The 16,345-nt window shown below is 32.2% G+C and overlaps 1 protein-coding gene across 1 annotated transcript in view; it reads left to right on the forward strand.

Moving 5' to 3' along the window:
* Window positions 1–16,345, forward strand: part of CFAP47 (cilia and flagella associated protein 47) — a 759,462-nt gene that overhangs the window by 393,435 nt on the left and 349,682 nt on the right. Inside the window, exon 49 of the mRNA XM_031959439.1 lies at window positions 11,475–11,586. Coding sequence (XP_031815299.1) covers window positions 11,475–11,586 — 112 coding nt within the window. The remainder of the gene's footprint in view (window positions 1–11,474; window positions 11,587–16,345) is intronic.

Genomic DNA, 16,345 nt, shown 5'->3' on the forward strand with positions numbered 1-16,345 from the left:
GATCTTTATATGGCATGTAATCTGCTCACAAGTGAGGTTTTGGATACTCCTCAACTTATCAATGCCTTTCTTAAAATGTAGGATTCAGAACTGAAATTGATAATACATATACTTGTAATTCTTTTCCTATGCCTTCCCTTTACTCAGTGTTTTGTTGTTTGTGTCCCTCCATAAGGGTCTAGGGGCTTCTCCACTAAGATCCAAGGTCCTGTTCCCTTCTACAGCAAATAAATTGACTTACCATAATTATCTGAATTGGTAATTATGATTCCATTAAGAACATTAAAGAATAGAACTGAAAGGTAGACAACAGACAAAAATTGGAAAATATTTGCAAAGTATTATAAGCATTTTCATTCCCAAGGAAATATACTGCTCTTGAACTATAATATTACAGCCCTAAATGTGATGATTAAAGAATTGGTAAGAGTAGTGAAGAAAATAATGATAAGAAAAGCAGCTATATTTGGCCAACATACATAAAGTTTGTGCAGGAGGTGACATGATTTTAAGGCACTGAGTCATTAATTTTCAAGATATTAAAATGAGAAAGTGATACTAAATATACCTATTTTAATATTTCCCTCCCCCTAAAAGAGAACTAGAAGAACATCAATAACTACATACTAATATACTTACTATCTTATTGTTATAAAAATTTTATGATGATAATAACATATATAAAGGGAATCCTTTATTAGTCCATTAGATAGGAAAAGATAGGCTTTCACAAGTAATTTTCCATAGCTGACCACATCTTTGTCATCATTCAATTGAAAATATCTTTTGGTACTATGTAGATTTCAAGTTTAATATTTTTTCATTTAAATAAAAATAACATGCAACAGTTTAAAATATATTCTTTACAGTTGTCATTCAGTTATTTAATAACAAACATGAACAACTCTGCAACTTATAAAATAATGTTTATTTTTTTATGAATTTGAAATAGTGGGATTATATTTTAACTATAAAAAAGCAAGTGTTCCAATACACCAAAGCAGTATTTCATCCATACTTCAAAATTTTTTAAAAGATTTATTACAAGATATTGTAGCAGAAAGCTTTCTGATCTTTATTATTACAAACTGTATAGAACAATGGCAATATACTCACCCCAATTATTCACAGTTTTCATAGAAAATATCTAGTGTAGAATCAGTTTTTAAAATTATTTCTCATAATACTGACATTTTCCTAAGACTTCTGTTTATGGGTGACATTTTTATTACATCAAGCCTGAAATATCAACAATACTCCTAAATAAGATACACAAAGTCTCAAAAATGTTTTAACTAATTATACAAACAGGAAAAAAGATGGATAAAGAATACCTTTAATATATAATTCATCCATCAGTATAGGCACAGATGCATATAGAGATATTTACATATATATGCACATTTAGAGCACAGCATGTGCATATAAACACACATGTATATGCACATACATGTATTCTATACATTGTGCATATGTCTATAAATTATGCACACATTTGTATGCTGTAGGAATGTACACATACCTCCATGTGTAATATATATACATATATATATATATATATATGCATGCATAGTTAACATATCTCAAAGGATTTTGGGCATTTAGAGCATTTACATAGAGTGTCATAAAAGTCTTTGGTTATTTAAAACAAGATTTTTGGAACACACTGTATAAATTATTTCTCAATCGTAAAGTGCTGCACACACACACCAGGTATTCTTATTATGACATGTTGATGTCTGCTGAAACATTTTGACTTCCTAGTTCTTCATTTTTCTTAACTCCTCTTAGCTTCAAATTCTTTCTAGTTCCATGCTATCAATGGAGATGGTCGAAATATTCAGTATGATATTTTCAGAAGCTAAAATTGCGCTAGTTTCATTATCCTGATCATAACCTCTTATATTTTCATCATTTCTTCTATCACACTCTTTATAAAACCTATTCTTCATCCCTTTTTTGGTTTAACTTCTGATGCATCTATAACTTTCTGTTCCCCATATCCATGGGCATTTGCTTTCCTCCCTCCATACCTTTTGGCTATATGGTTGACTAGTGCTACTATGAACTATCCTTGATATTTCATTTTTTAATACTTTATCACCTTTTATATCTTGACAAATCTCAATCCTAGATTATCTCTAAATGATTTCTCCTCTCCTGTTCATGTGTTCCACAATGTTGCTATAGATGTTATATAATCTTATTTGGCTTAATCTATCTTTATGATATTCTTTTATTTTGTGAATTACTTTCTTTCTCTCACACTTCCTATGGCAATGATTTTAAACATCGTCTCTTTCCTGCCTGCCTCTTCACATTTCCTTTAAACATTCTTTTTCAGGTTCCTGAAAAATCTAATCTCTTCATTTATTGAGAAAGTGATGCAATTTGTTGAGTATTCCTTATTTAACCTTTCTCCCCCACTCCCCCAACCTCATACCCCTTCTATATCTTCCCCTGCCTATTATCCTCTCCTTTTCTCTAATCTTTGAGAGGAATTGATCGTTCCCACCAAGGCCAAGTCATCTACTTATGTCCTTTATCCAGGGTTGTGCTGGTAAATGTTGAACAACTAGTTCTCAAAAAAAAAATTAAGCACAATTTTGAATTTTATTTATATTAGCATTTTCTTCAACATTTTAAAAAATCTGAATAATCAACAAAACAATAAATTTAGCCTGACTTTGTATCATTTTACAATTTCCAAGGTATTAAGGCTCATGATGAAAATTTAATCAATTCTTAAAAACAATATAAACTATCTCTAGCATACACTCACTATTTTCAGTCTATCCCTTCCTATCTTACCCTGGAAATTGTCCTATCAATTGTTGTTTCTAATTTCTCATCTTTCTTGGTTCTATTTACTTGATTATTTCCTATAATCTGCAAACATGCACAGGTGTCTCTTATCACTTGAAAACAAAACAACAAAATGCTTCACTTGATCCTGCCAACTCTTTAAGCTATCAACCTTTCACATTCAAACTTATGGTGGAGGGAGGAGAAGACTGAATTTGTTACTTTTTTTTTTTTTAACCACCTGCTCACTTATCAGAACTATACATCCTAGTTTCTAATACCACCATTCAAATTGGAACTCCTTTCCTCCAAATTATCAATAATCTTCTAATTGGTAAATATCCTTGCTTGTAGTCAAATCCAATATTACTTGTTCTCTATATAGTTTTTGATATTTTTCAATCACTTCTCTTTTGTCTTGGTTCCCACAACACTGCTCACTCGTGGTTCTCCTGATATTAGACGTTTTAGAGAAAACCTTAGGCCTGGAGTCAGAGCCAGGATTTCAAATCCTACCTGATACTTGAAAGTATCCATGTTACTCTGGGCAACTCATTTTAACCTCCATTTGTCTCAGTTTCCTCATGTATAAAATGGGAATAAGAACACCTACTCTCAGGAATGTTATAAGGATCAAATGATAATATTTATGAACCACTTAAAAACAATGCTTGGTATGTAGTAGATATTATATAAATGTTTATTATTATAATTAAAACAAGAATAGTTTAGAGATTGTTCCCATTTATATATGTATATATATATATATATATATATATATATATATATACACACTTGAGAACATTTTATGGAATAATGTAATAGAACATATGAAAGGACTTTCATTCCTTTAATTGAGCAGGAACTTAACTCCTTCATTTCTAGTAAGTTTATAAGTATTTTCTAAACTAAAGAAGTTTAAAAACTATTGGACTGAAGAAGTGGGATTAAATAGGCACATGATGATGGATAAAGATTCTTTAATGATTTCCTGAAACTTGATTCCAGAAACTAATAGTCAAAAAAGACTAGATAATATTACTTATTGGAATAAACTTGAAAAATGGTTTTCATTCAAAACTCTTTAATGATTAGGGAATTTTTCAACTTTGAATACTTTTGAACCTATAATCTTCTTACACTTAAAAAATTTACTTTAAAATGATGAGTGATTCTCATTATGTCATTATTATTTTTTTCCTTTTTTTTAATTTAATAGCCTTTTATTTACAGTTTATATGCATGGGTAACTTTACAGCATTAACAACTGCCAAACATCTTGTTCCAATTTTTTACCTCTTACCCCCCCACCCCCTCCCCCAGATGGCAGGATGACCAGTAGATGTTAAATATATTAAAATATAAATTAGATACACAATAAGTATACATGACCAAACCGTTATTTTGCTGTACAAAAAGAATCAGACTCTGAAATATTGTACATTTAGCTTGTGAAGGAAATCAAAAATGCAGGTAGGCATAAATATAGGGATTGGGAATTCAATGTAATAGTTTTTAGTCATCACCCAGAGTTCTTTCTCTGGGCGTAGCTGGTTCAGTTCATTACTGCTCCATTGGAAATGATTTGGTTGATCTCGTTGCTGAGGATGGCCAGGTCCATCAGAACTGGTCATCATATTGTATTGTTGTTGAAGTATATAATGATCTCCTGGTCCTGCTCATTTCACTCAGTATCAGTTCGTGTAAGTCTCTCCAGGCCTTTCTGAAATCATCCTGCTGGTCATTTCTCACAGAACAATAATGTTCCATAATATTCATATACCACAATTTATTCAGCCATCTCCAACTGATGGGCATCCACTCCGTTTCCAATTTCTGGCCACTACAAAAATGGCTGCCACAAACATTCATGCACATACAGGTCCCTTTCCCTTCTTTATGATCTCTTTGGGATATAAGCCCAGTAGTAATATTGCTGGATCAAAGGGTATGCACAGTTTGATAACTTTTTGAGCATAGTTCCAAACTACTCTCCAGAATGGTTGGATTCGTTCATAACTCTACCAACAGTCATTATGTCATTATGTCTAACCTGAGTTAAGCTAGAGAAGGGAAATTATATTTATCTAGTTGGAGAGCATAGGTTTTTTTTTTTTTTTTAGGGACTTAAAATAATTAGGTAACACATTTTTCACTTTCTTGTAGGCAAAATAGTATTAAATAAGGGGCATTTAAAACTCCTCTGTAAATATTTCATAGCACTTGTATTATTCTAAAGAATTTCCAAGAGAGATTTAACTTTTTAGTTTTACAGTATGGAGTACGTCCCCTATGATTCATGAAAAACCATTCATTTTAGTTGCCAGATTCTTTATAGTCATATGAAATAACATGGCAGTTGATGTAATTATGTCTTATAATGGAGAAGAGAAAGAATTTGGAAAAGCAACAGTGAAGCATTAAGATATTAATATATGTTATACTTGTTGGCCTAGCTATGGCACTTTAAAGTAATTATGGAATATCCGGATTCATAATAGAAATTCAATTAATCCCAGAGTTTTCTAGTCAATATTCCAATTGGATGGAGATAATTATTTGTTTTCTATTAACTAAAGTATCATTCTTCATTGTGGTATATTAAGCTATTTCTGGGGTAATAGAGGAAGATATTTGCCTGCAAACAATATATGAGACAGAAATTCCACATGTCAAGAAAAATTGGAAATACTAGTAAAATCTTGCTTGGATATATACAGTCCCCTACAGGTAAAGTTGAAGAATTATCTTGACTGAGTCCATGGTGCTAACCCTGTCAATCCTTGTGTAAAGTTCTGAAATGCAAAGTAAGGGAAATTAAATGTAGTATTCCGTGGCATGGCATTTTAACAAGTCACAGGGACCACACTGGTAGGTTTAATTGGAAGAAACTCACATGTAAACAGCATCAAAGAATCCAAAATATACCCATATACATTAGCAGAAAACAAGGATATAATTGATATCCCTTTCCTTGGTGCAGACAGATCTTTACCTCAAGGGCTTATCTCCACTGGGTCTAAAGGCCAATTCATGAACTGACTTTCCTTACATTTATGCCTCAATATGTTTATACCTTAAGTCTGAGCCCATTCCAAGGATCTCAGAGGTTAGGATATACTCTAATTTGGAAGATAGTTTGTAATTTCTGTCTTTGCAGTAGGGGAATATTACTTTAAAAAACTAATTAAATCTATCTGGCTAATTGATAACCTATGTATATTATACCAAATGGAGGCTCCTGAGCAATAGTGTTAATCAGTAGCCAACACTTCAATGTGTCCATCATTTGGAGTCTTAGAGGAGTACTTCATGACATATATTTTTCCCTTTGAGGAATCCCTGTGAACATCATTTCAAGGAGTTTCACTTGCAAACAGCCTACTTGAATATGCTTATGAGACCCAATTGCTAAATTTTCAGTGTGAGCATTTACATTTTGAAAATTGGGAAAAGCTAAAAATCAGGGTTCATTTTGTTGTTTCATTAATTGGCTAGACCAAATCTTTTTAAACTGTAGGTTGTAACCCTATGCAGTGCCTCCATAACATCTGGAGGTCGAGAAATTATGATTTATTATCAGGGAGTGTTTGATTTATATATTTATTTTATAAAGCTATTTATCTGGGATCACATAATTTCTTGGGTAAAAAAGAAGAAAAGTTTAAGAGGAAGGCGTGTAAGAAGCTCTCTTCTAGACCTAAGAAAGTGATGATGAAAATGTTAATTGTTTCTCATAAGATTCAGTTTCTATTGTTAAGAACTACAGTGGTCCCTCCTACTAATTCTGATTGCTGAAGGTATCTCTAATTGCTCTTTTGACTTCAAAGATCATGAAGTCATAACCTGGATCTATTTCATCTCTGGCTACCCCTTTTTTTAAGATCAAGAAAGGATAATCACAAAAAAATTAGGAACCACGAACTCAGAGACCCATAGCATCCAAGTGGAGAGATTCTGCTTTTTCTTTCACCCAGCACTTCATAGTTATTTATTCATAAGCCATAAAGAAAGGTACAAGCATAGGATTTATATTAATTATGATATTCTGACTATCCATTGACAGGCAGATTTCAATTTCAGATTTCAGATTCTGACTCTGCAGTCTAAATCCTCAAATGGGTCAAAAATATTTCTAAAAATGAGAACTTTTAATTAAAGCTTAGTTCTCACATAGTTTTCTGTTAGCGAGGGGAAAAAAAAGAAAAGTTATACTCAACTCACTGAAAATATTAAAGACAGAACTAATAAGTTCTCTCTCTCTTTCTCTTTCCCTCCCTTTCTCCCTTATAAATATGTGTTCCTATTCATTCCTAAATTTTTGATTAATATCATTTAAATATTTATTATAGAGCTTCATATATTTCACTCATTACTTTGCTCTTTAATATTATAATGTTTTTCAACATTTTGAAATAACAGATTATGACTTTTAAAAAGGCTCTTCAGATTTTTAAAACAATTATTCATTTTGAAGGAGTTTTCCAACTTTTAGATAAGGATTATATGAGAACTAATTATATATTAAAGGATAATGATAATCAGAATCAATGGCAAATGTAAATAATTATTTAAAATAACCACAAATGAAGTTTGTTATCTACAAATGAAAAACAACAACTAAGTTTTGTGAAAGTCAAATCAAAGAAGTTATTCTTTTTTTTTTTAAACCATTCATTTCCTTTAGATAGGAACTTGTTATTGGTGACAGCTTAACCACTGAATGTTACATGACATCCTTACTTGACAAGAACTTTCATAATTAAAAGAGTGACTGGCTGTCACTGAAAACTATTTTCTTTTCACTTCTATTTTTCTAGTTATTTCTCAAGGATTTTCTGAGCATCAGGGTAATTTTATGACTTGACCTTAGGAACAAAAGAATTGTGGATTTAAGAGGAGGTTCATGGAAGTTGGAAAGGCATATAGAAAGGAGTTTGCTTTTCATCAGCCTCATAAAGAATCAGTGGGATGCACTGTGTGGGGTGCATACTTCTTGCAGCCTGAAGCAAGTTAAAAGATAGATGGAATTCATTTACCCTGATTTCACTAGCAATGAGAGTTAGGCATCATTAGTTTAGAGGGGTGAGCCAGGATATATCCAAAGCTGCATGAAATTCTGTCTCCCTTCTCTCCCCTTTTCTCATTTGTGTGTATGTGTGTGGTGTTGTTACTCAGGTAGTTCTCTGGGTTTCTCTTAATAAAAAAAGGTGAAAAAGTATTAATTAGCCCCAATGCATATTGTTCCTGGTGACCCTTGTTTTGTTTCTTTTTAACAAAGCAATTTTTCTTAAAACAATAGTGAAAATAACACTTTCCAGACAAAGGAGAGTGCTAATGAACACAATCAACATAGATTTCATTCCCCTGGGCCCTGAGTTACAGGATTTTTATTCTCTGAGTTTTTCACATTTGCACAAAATCTGAAAATATAAAGAGGAGGGAATACCCTCAATACTCTAGAATAGATATTCTTTATCCTAGGTCTGTGATTTTTTTCATTATTTTTATAATCATTTTCATATAATTGACTTCCTTTGTAATCCTAGACATTTGATTTTATGTATTTAAAACATTATACTGAGTCAGAACCATAGATTTTACTAGGCTGCTAAAAGGACCCATAATAACAAAAAGATTAAGAGCCTTTACTCTAGGACAAAGCTGGTTGTCATCCTCCAGCCATCCATCCATTCACCACCTCTGCAGTGGTGAGATAGGTCCAACCTAGCTGACATCCAAATGCTTATAGGCTTTCAAACTTGGGACATTACTTTTGTACAACCTGCCTGCAGGTTAACATTATCTCTTCTTTTCCTGTATGTTTTGTCCTAGGCTATGTCTTAAGATGATACCAAAAAGTTCTTACTTTAAATCACTGTAGAGAAGAGTTTTAGCCCGTTACTGTTTAAATATTTTTTGATGTAGATCGATTATTTTTATATTTAAACAATGTAATAGAAATTAACATAATATTGATCATTATAGAGCAGTTGCAGATACCTAAGACAGGAACAATATACTGTGAATATGGGAGAAAGGGACACTTGTGATAACATTGATTGTATTTTGTTAAGTTTTGTTCAAGACTATAGCCTAAACTTGTTCAAATTTTCTTAAACCTGGTTCCTTTAAATTCTGTTTGTTTTTTTTTTTCCTAAGGCAAAATTTAGTTTTAAGAACTTAAATTCATGATATTTCTTCAATCTAACTAAAAGGTACAGTAGTCAATCCTATGGTCAAGCAGATTTTAAAAGTCCTGCCACTAGTATTTTCTACTGTCTCATACTGGAATGAATTCAAGTGTTGATATGCCATTCAGAACCATGATGGAAATTTTACTCTCAGATATGTGAAGCAGTATATAATTCAAATATCAACATAGGATTATAAATAAGAAAGAAACCTTTAGTGGATTGCATCTTATACAGTCAATTCCACTGTTCATAACCATTGTAAGAGATCAAATTATTGATTTTATGACAGCTAGTTGGAGAAATCTAAATGACAAACTTTTAAGTTTAATTTGCATTATTAACATTTTCTCTGTTCTTTTTTTAGTTTGATTTCAAACTCAAATAAAGACAGGACCATGAAATTATACATAAGGCCACACATTGACTTAGAAAATCACACATTAACATTAACATTTTGCTCTATTGTATTTTATTATTTACCAGTTATATTTCTATGATTTTTGTTGCCTGCCTCCTTGAGTTAACTGCCAATGTGCATGTCTGAACTCTAAAGATAATTAACAAATTAAATCAAGCTCTGATTTGTAGCATTTATCAAGAGCCAGTTGAAGCCAGTTCTAGCACATCCTGTGTCCTGGCTATCTCTCTGTAAAAGCTTTAACATTTTCTTTAGAAGAAAGGAGAATTAGATGTTAGTGATATTCAGAGTAGTGGAATTAAAGGTAACAGTCACAACCTAACAGATCAGCATCAGAAATGGAACATTTTTAATCACACACATGCTAGAGAAACAGAGACTTATTTTCAAATTTAGTTGAAATTGTAGCTGAGCAATACAAGGTACCATATAGAAAAGAGAGTATCTCAACAAAATCCATGGAGGCAAAAGAACTAGGAAGCAGTAAGACCCACAGCTATTATGTAGAAGAGTAAATCTGGAAAATGTTGCTCCCTGGTATTTTGAATTAGTTATATTGTGCAGAAGCAATTTGATGGTAATGACCCAATTTGATGGTAGTTGTTTCTCTTCTTGGGGATAAGATAGGGCTCAAACCCACTGTGGCACTACAATAGAGTGGTAATACCATCTCTGAGTGAGATAGGGACCCATGGAATCAAACATTTTAAGTGTCTTTACCATCTGATATAAGTCAGAGCTTCATAAATGGTTATTGATTGATTGTCCTCCTGGTTGTAGGTCATAAAATTTTCTTTTCTTTATAGCTTCAATTGATTGAAAGGGAATAGAAAACAGAAGAGATCAAGAAAAAAGAAAAATGCAAAATTTTTCAGGTCTTGAAGACTGGTTTTAGACCAACACAATCTATAGAGCCAGGTTATTTTTGAGAAAGCTTTGAAATTAAACTCATTTAGTTGAACTATAACTAACATGAACATATTTTCATCCCCACTCAGTTTCAGGGCTATATTATATCCTACTGTTAATCATTCTCTTTGTGCCTTCTTCATAATATTTCATTAATTTTTAATCTTCACATAGCATAGGTACCTCCAGGGCCACTACTCTTAGGATACCATCTTTGTCACCACCCCTCTTCTGAGGCTTTCCCCTACTTCAAACCTTTCAGAGGTACAACTAACACTTCTTAGGTATGGGACATCTCCTACTCTGACAGCATTCATTGTCAGACTGTCCCTGAAGCCCCTACTACTACTGCCCTTTTCTTAAAGGATCACTTTGATGATTCATCAAGAGCTCAATGCTGCAGTAATGAACTATAAGTTACACATGGTTAAAATAAACTAACTTTGATATTGAAAATGAAACGTTAAAACAATATTTTCTGGCTGAAATTACTGATTTGTCGTTGGTTCAAAGACAGTTCATTCCTTATATAACCTTATTACTTTGTAAGTACTATATGTTTTTTCTAATAATTGCTAAGTTTAAGATTAATATTGATTTTTAAATGCTTCAACTATTTTGAAAATCTGTTTAGACAAATCATACACAGTTTGATAAATGTTACCTTTCTTTCAAGCATGACTGATCTTCAAATTCAGAGCAATATTAAAAAAAAAAGTCTTCTGTAAAAAAAAAAAAAGTCTTCCTTTTTATACCATTTTATTTGCTTTTCTTCATTCTGTATGCAATATTTTGTTGGTGGAAAGAACATTGGACTTGGAGTTAGACTGACCTAGTTTTGAGTCCCATTTTTTTATACCAGCTGAGTGACCATAACAAGACACACCCTAGCTGAGATTGTTTCCTTTCCTATAAAATAGAGATTAAGATAACTCTCTGTAGCATCTGCCTCACAGGTCTGTTGTGAAATCAAGGGAATTATTTTATGTAAACTATCTGTAAACTTAAAAGTGACATTTAACAAGAGACTATCTCCAGTTTGAGGAATCATTTAAATTAAATTTGCTTTTAAAGTTTAAGTTTTTAATGACTTGATAATAAAGTTAAATGTTTGTAATTCTTGTTTATGATTTGTTTTTCCCTAGGTAACATCAGATCTTTCAATGGTTTGGGGAAATCCAAGGATTACTATAGAACCTGATAATATGATTTCTTATGTTCTACATATATGTCCATGGAAGCGAGGCACATTTAAAGGTATCAAAACTTTGTTGAAATTAGTGAACTCCAGGGAGAAATTAAGGGTTGAGGTAGAATAATATCTTCTATGTGTAGATCTTCATATTTTTTTATTTGATTCTGGCAACAATTTCATGGTATAGACAAGACAGATGTATAGCTTGATTATGTTTAAGATTGAGTTGATGAGTTTGGTTCTTAGATTCTTTCAACTCTATGGTCCTATAATTTTTTGTCCCACTAGCATGACATTTTTCTATTATATAGGTGAGGAAATTGGAATTAAAAACCCTATTTACAGAGTATAACTCTCAAGTAGTACAGCCAAGTTTCACATGCAAAAAGTATTCTTTAATTCTCATTAAGATGTTTTTTTCATAGTGGAAAAATATTCAAAATGTATGATTCTTCTCAAAATACATTTTCAATCACGAAACTAATCCAACTATTTATTTGGAAGAAATCTGAAGGAAAATTATATTGTCTATGATAATTTAAAGTGAGATAAGGATTTACGGGGGAGGGGGGAATCCCCTTTTTCCTCTAAAATTTTCATGCTGATAGGAAATCACATGCCATCTTTTCTACTTTTTTGTGGCTAAGTTCCTTGGGAAGGCATGGATATCATATTCACTACCTCTTTTGCACTCTCTCCTTTTGACTCTCTACAACCTGGTTTCTGACTTAGTATTCAACTAAAACTGCTATCTCCACATTTATCAGTGATATCTTAATTGTCAAATCTAATGGCCTTTTCCTAATCTTCCTTCTTGAACTCTCTGAAGCCTTATCTGTAACATGCTCTCATAGTGGTTACTATTACCAGTCTCTCCTGATTCCTAGACCCTCAGTGTCAACTAATTCTACCAGTTCGCCTCCTCTGAGGCCTTCAGAAGTCTCTGGCCACGATTTCTTGAATCGTAGTTTAATAACCTATAGCACACTCAAGAACAGCCAGCCACGTGCAAACTTAAAGCCTTTATTATACCTACTCACATAATGCCCTGACTTGTTAACTCCCTAGTGAACACCTGGTCTGGAGACCCACGTGTTCACTATCAACCTCCTTACCGCTCTTGGCTATCCATCCACTTGGCTCAGCTACCCCAGGAGCGACTTGCTGCCCACAGTGGGCTTATAAAGGGTCTGTGAGGTCTCACACACAGCCCATCAGAGAGAGAGCTTTCTCCCATTAAGAAGCTATCTCGATATGGACAGGATCCTACCCAAGGGGCAGTCCTATACCCACAGAGATTACTTCCAGACCACTCAAATCTCCTGTTGCACTGCGGCCACCCATTTAAAGGACCCTTACATATTACCATCAATAAATAACTGTCTTATCCTTGATAATTTCTTCTGCTTTTTTTTTTTTATTTATTTTTTATTTTTTTTTTATTTTTGGGTCTTTTTTTCCTTGGACACTATTCACTTCTGGGTTTTTTTTTTGCTTATCTAATTACTCTTTCTCAATCTTCTTGTGAGTAAACCACAGAACTCTGTCTTGTCCTCTCTTCCCTCTGTACTATTTCCCTGGGTGATTTCATCAATTTCAATGGATTCAAATGCCCTCTCTCCCTCGCTCCCTTCTTCTCTCCTCTCCCTGTCTCTCTGTCTCTCTCTGTCTTTCTCTTCTCTCTCTCTTTTCTTTCTCTCTTAAGGGTATCACCATCTTCCCAGTCTCCCAGGCTCACAACATAGGTATTTTCTTTCACTCTACTAATTTTCAGATGCCCCATATCCAGCCTGTCACCAAGACATGTCCATTGCACTTTTGTAATAGATCTAGAATAGGTCCCCTTCTTGCCTGTGATAGTTCCCATTGTGTCTCCTTTCCTCATTTCTACTCTATGTTAATGGACCAAAGCTTCTTAAATTGTGGGTCACTATCCCTTATGGGATTGTGTAACTGAATGTAGGGGTCAAAAAAAATTTGGCAACAGTAAAAGGTGTCAAATATTTGAACAAAATTTAATTCTCTATATAAAAATAGACAAGCACATCTATTTTATTGGTATGCAAATTTGCTTTCATCTTTAGTAAAGGGTAAAATTATATGTATACCAAAGAATTGTTTAAAAATAAATTTATTTATGACCTATTATTAGTACAAGTTTGATTTATATAACTCTTTTATATACCTATATACTCAGGTGTCATGTAAAAATGTCTCAGGTAAGAAGGGGTTATGAGTTTTAAAAGTTTCAGAAGCCCTACTATAGATAACTAGTTGGTCTGACTGTCAGAAGTCTCTCCCCAGTTCAGTCCATCCTCTCATTGTTTAGCCACCAAAGTAAATTTTTTAAAATGCAGGCCTGATCATGTCACTTCTCTGTTCTATAGCTTTGATTCCTTATTGTTTCCAAGTCAAATACAATATCCTTTTTTTTTGGCATTTAGAGATATTTATAATTTGTCTTTTCCCCTACTGCAAACGTTTTTAGTCTTCTTCCACCTTAAATTCTCCCATATACCCTTTAATCAATGACAATGAATGCTGTCACTTACACAAGATACTACATCTCCTGAATTACAGGCATTTTCACTGACTGTCCCTCAAGCCTGGAATAATTTATCTTTTCATTTCTAGCTCCTGGCTTTCCTGGTTTGTTCAAGGTCAAATCCTATATTTTATAGCAAGTTTTTCCCAATCTCCCTTACATTTAAAGCTTTCTCTCTATTGATTATTTATCTTGTATTTAAACTTTTTGTTTGTGTAGTGTCTCCTCCATCAGACTGTGGGTTCCTCACGGTCAATATTTATCTTTTGCTTCTCTTTTTATCTCCAGAACTTAGCACAGTGTTAGGCACACAGCAGGCACTTAAATGTTTATTTACTGTCCAGTGCTATTTAAAAACATGTAGAATCATGCATATGCATTCTTCAAGATTATATACGTTGGGCTTTTGGGGGGATGATTTGTTTAAGACTTTACCTCTCATTTTAGTCTCAAATCAAATTTTGGCCTAGCAAATTGCAGGCAATTGAAAAATATTGAAACTCTATCAACTTAAAACTTAAAATATAGACCCTGATCTTATAATTGCAATTTTAGTTTAATGTATAAATAATGTATGAGTCTTTCTACTGATATCTCTCAAAGATGGAGCAGAAATAGAGTGTGTTAATAACAGCATACTTTAAAACATGAAGGCTTAACTGCTTTTTTAATAACTTTAAAGTGACCTGTCTAGTTTGGATAAAAATTGAAATGTCAAAGCCTAATTTTACTGTCAAATGTTGTCATATTAGCAATATACTAAACAAATTGTGTAAAATCAGCAAGGTGTATTCTTTATTTTTAACTCACTAGTATTTTGCTTTTTTAATTACATGTAGAGAGAGTTTTCAACATTCATTTTTGTAAGATTTTGAGTTCCATTTTTTTTTCTTTTTTCCTCCCATACCTCTCTCTCATTACCAAGACAGCAAGCAATCTGATATAGGTTATAATGTACAATCATTTTAAACATTTCCATATTAGCAATTTTGTGAAAGAAAAATCAGAATTAGGAAAAACTACGAGAAAGAAAAATCAAACAAAAGAGGTGAAAATATTATGCTTTGACATCTATTTAGTCTCCATAATTGTCTCTCTAAATGCAAATGAGATTTTCCATATTAAGTCTATTGGAATTGTCTTGGATCAACATATTGATGAAAAAAGCCAAGTATATCATAGTTGATCATCATATAATATTGCTGTTATTGTGCACAGTATTCTCCTGGTTCTGCTTACTTCACTCATTCTACTTATCAGTTTACTTATCATTTCTTATAGATGTTCACTCCTTAACATTTTTGAAAAACTTTTTCCTGATGGTTCTAGATAGATGCGACTTATCATTTTATTCCTATGTTCTTCATTGTTTTTAATTAGGAATGAATGTTATATTTTGTGAATGCTTTCCTGTACCTATTCAATAATCGTATGATTTCTATTAGTTGTGTTTTGAAATGCTCAATTATACTAAAAGTTTTCCAGATATTAAAGCAGTCCTTACTTCCTGGAATAAATCCCACTTGATCCTAGTATATTATTCTGATGATAAATTGTTGTAATCTCTTTGCCAATATTTTATTTAAGATTTAGCAAGATGAATTCTTAAAATATCAGTAAATATGTTATGCAATAATCATTTAAATTCTCATTTTCCTTTGTATAATGTTTTATGTTGTTTATAGAATTAATTTTGGGGAGAATTTGGCTACACAGAGCCCAGAAGCTAAGCTCTTCTTTGGTAGCTGTAATTATGGAATTTATTTTAATCTCAATAATTGGCAATACAAAATGTAATTTAATTTTTAAAAAAAGTTTAAAATATGAATATATATTAAATGAATTGCCATTAATATAGCATTAACTTTAGAAATATAGCAGACTAATTAATGTAAGGAGTAAGGTAAATGATATAATTTGCTTAATTGGTACAGTAGTTTGCTAAAGTACAGCCTCCAAAGGTTCATAGCAACTAATCAACTATACTCTATATCCTTTTACATTTTTTATTTATCTATTCATGAATATTTACCTATTCATCCATCTTATTTTTTTTAATAATAGTCAACAAATGTGTCATACTCTTCATTTTTTATTTTCATATTTTCTAAATTTTTGTATAATCTTTGTTTTTATCCATCTAAAATATAGTCAGTATAACATTTTTATTGATATAACACATTTTACTTAGTAACTTTCCAATTATAGGCTTATTTTCAAGATTTTTTAGTTATATTTAATACTGCTGAAATACTTGCAAACAAATAATTTTTTTC

Source organism: Sarcophilus harrisii, chromosome 3 (genome assembly GCF_902635505.1).
Source record: "Sarcophilus harrisii chromosome 3, mSarHar1.11, whole genome shotgun sequence".
In the NCBI taxonomy this organism is placed as follows: domain Eukaryota; kingdom Metazoa; phylum Chordata; class Mammalia; order Dasyuromorphia; family Dasyuridae; genus Sarcophilus; species Sarcophilus harrisii.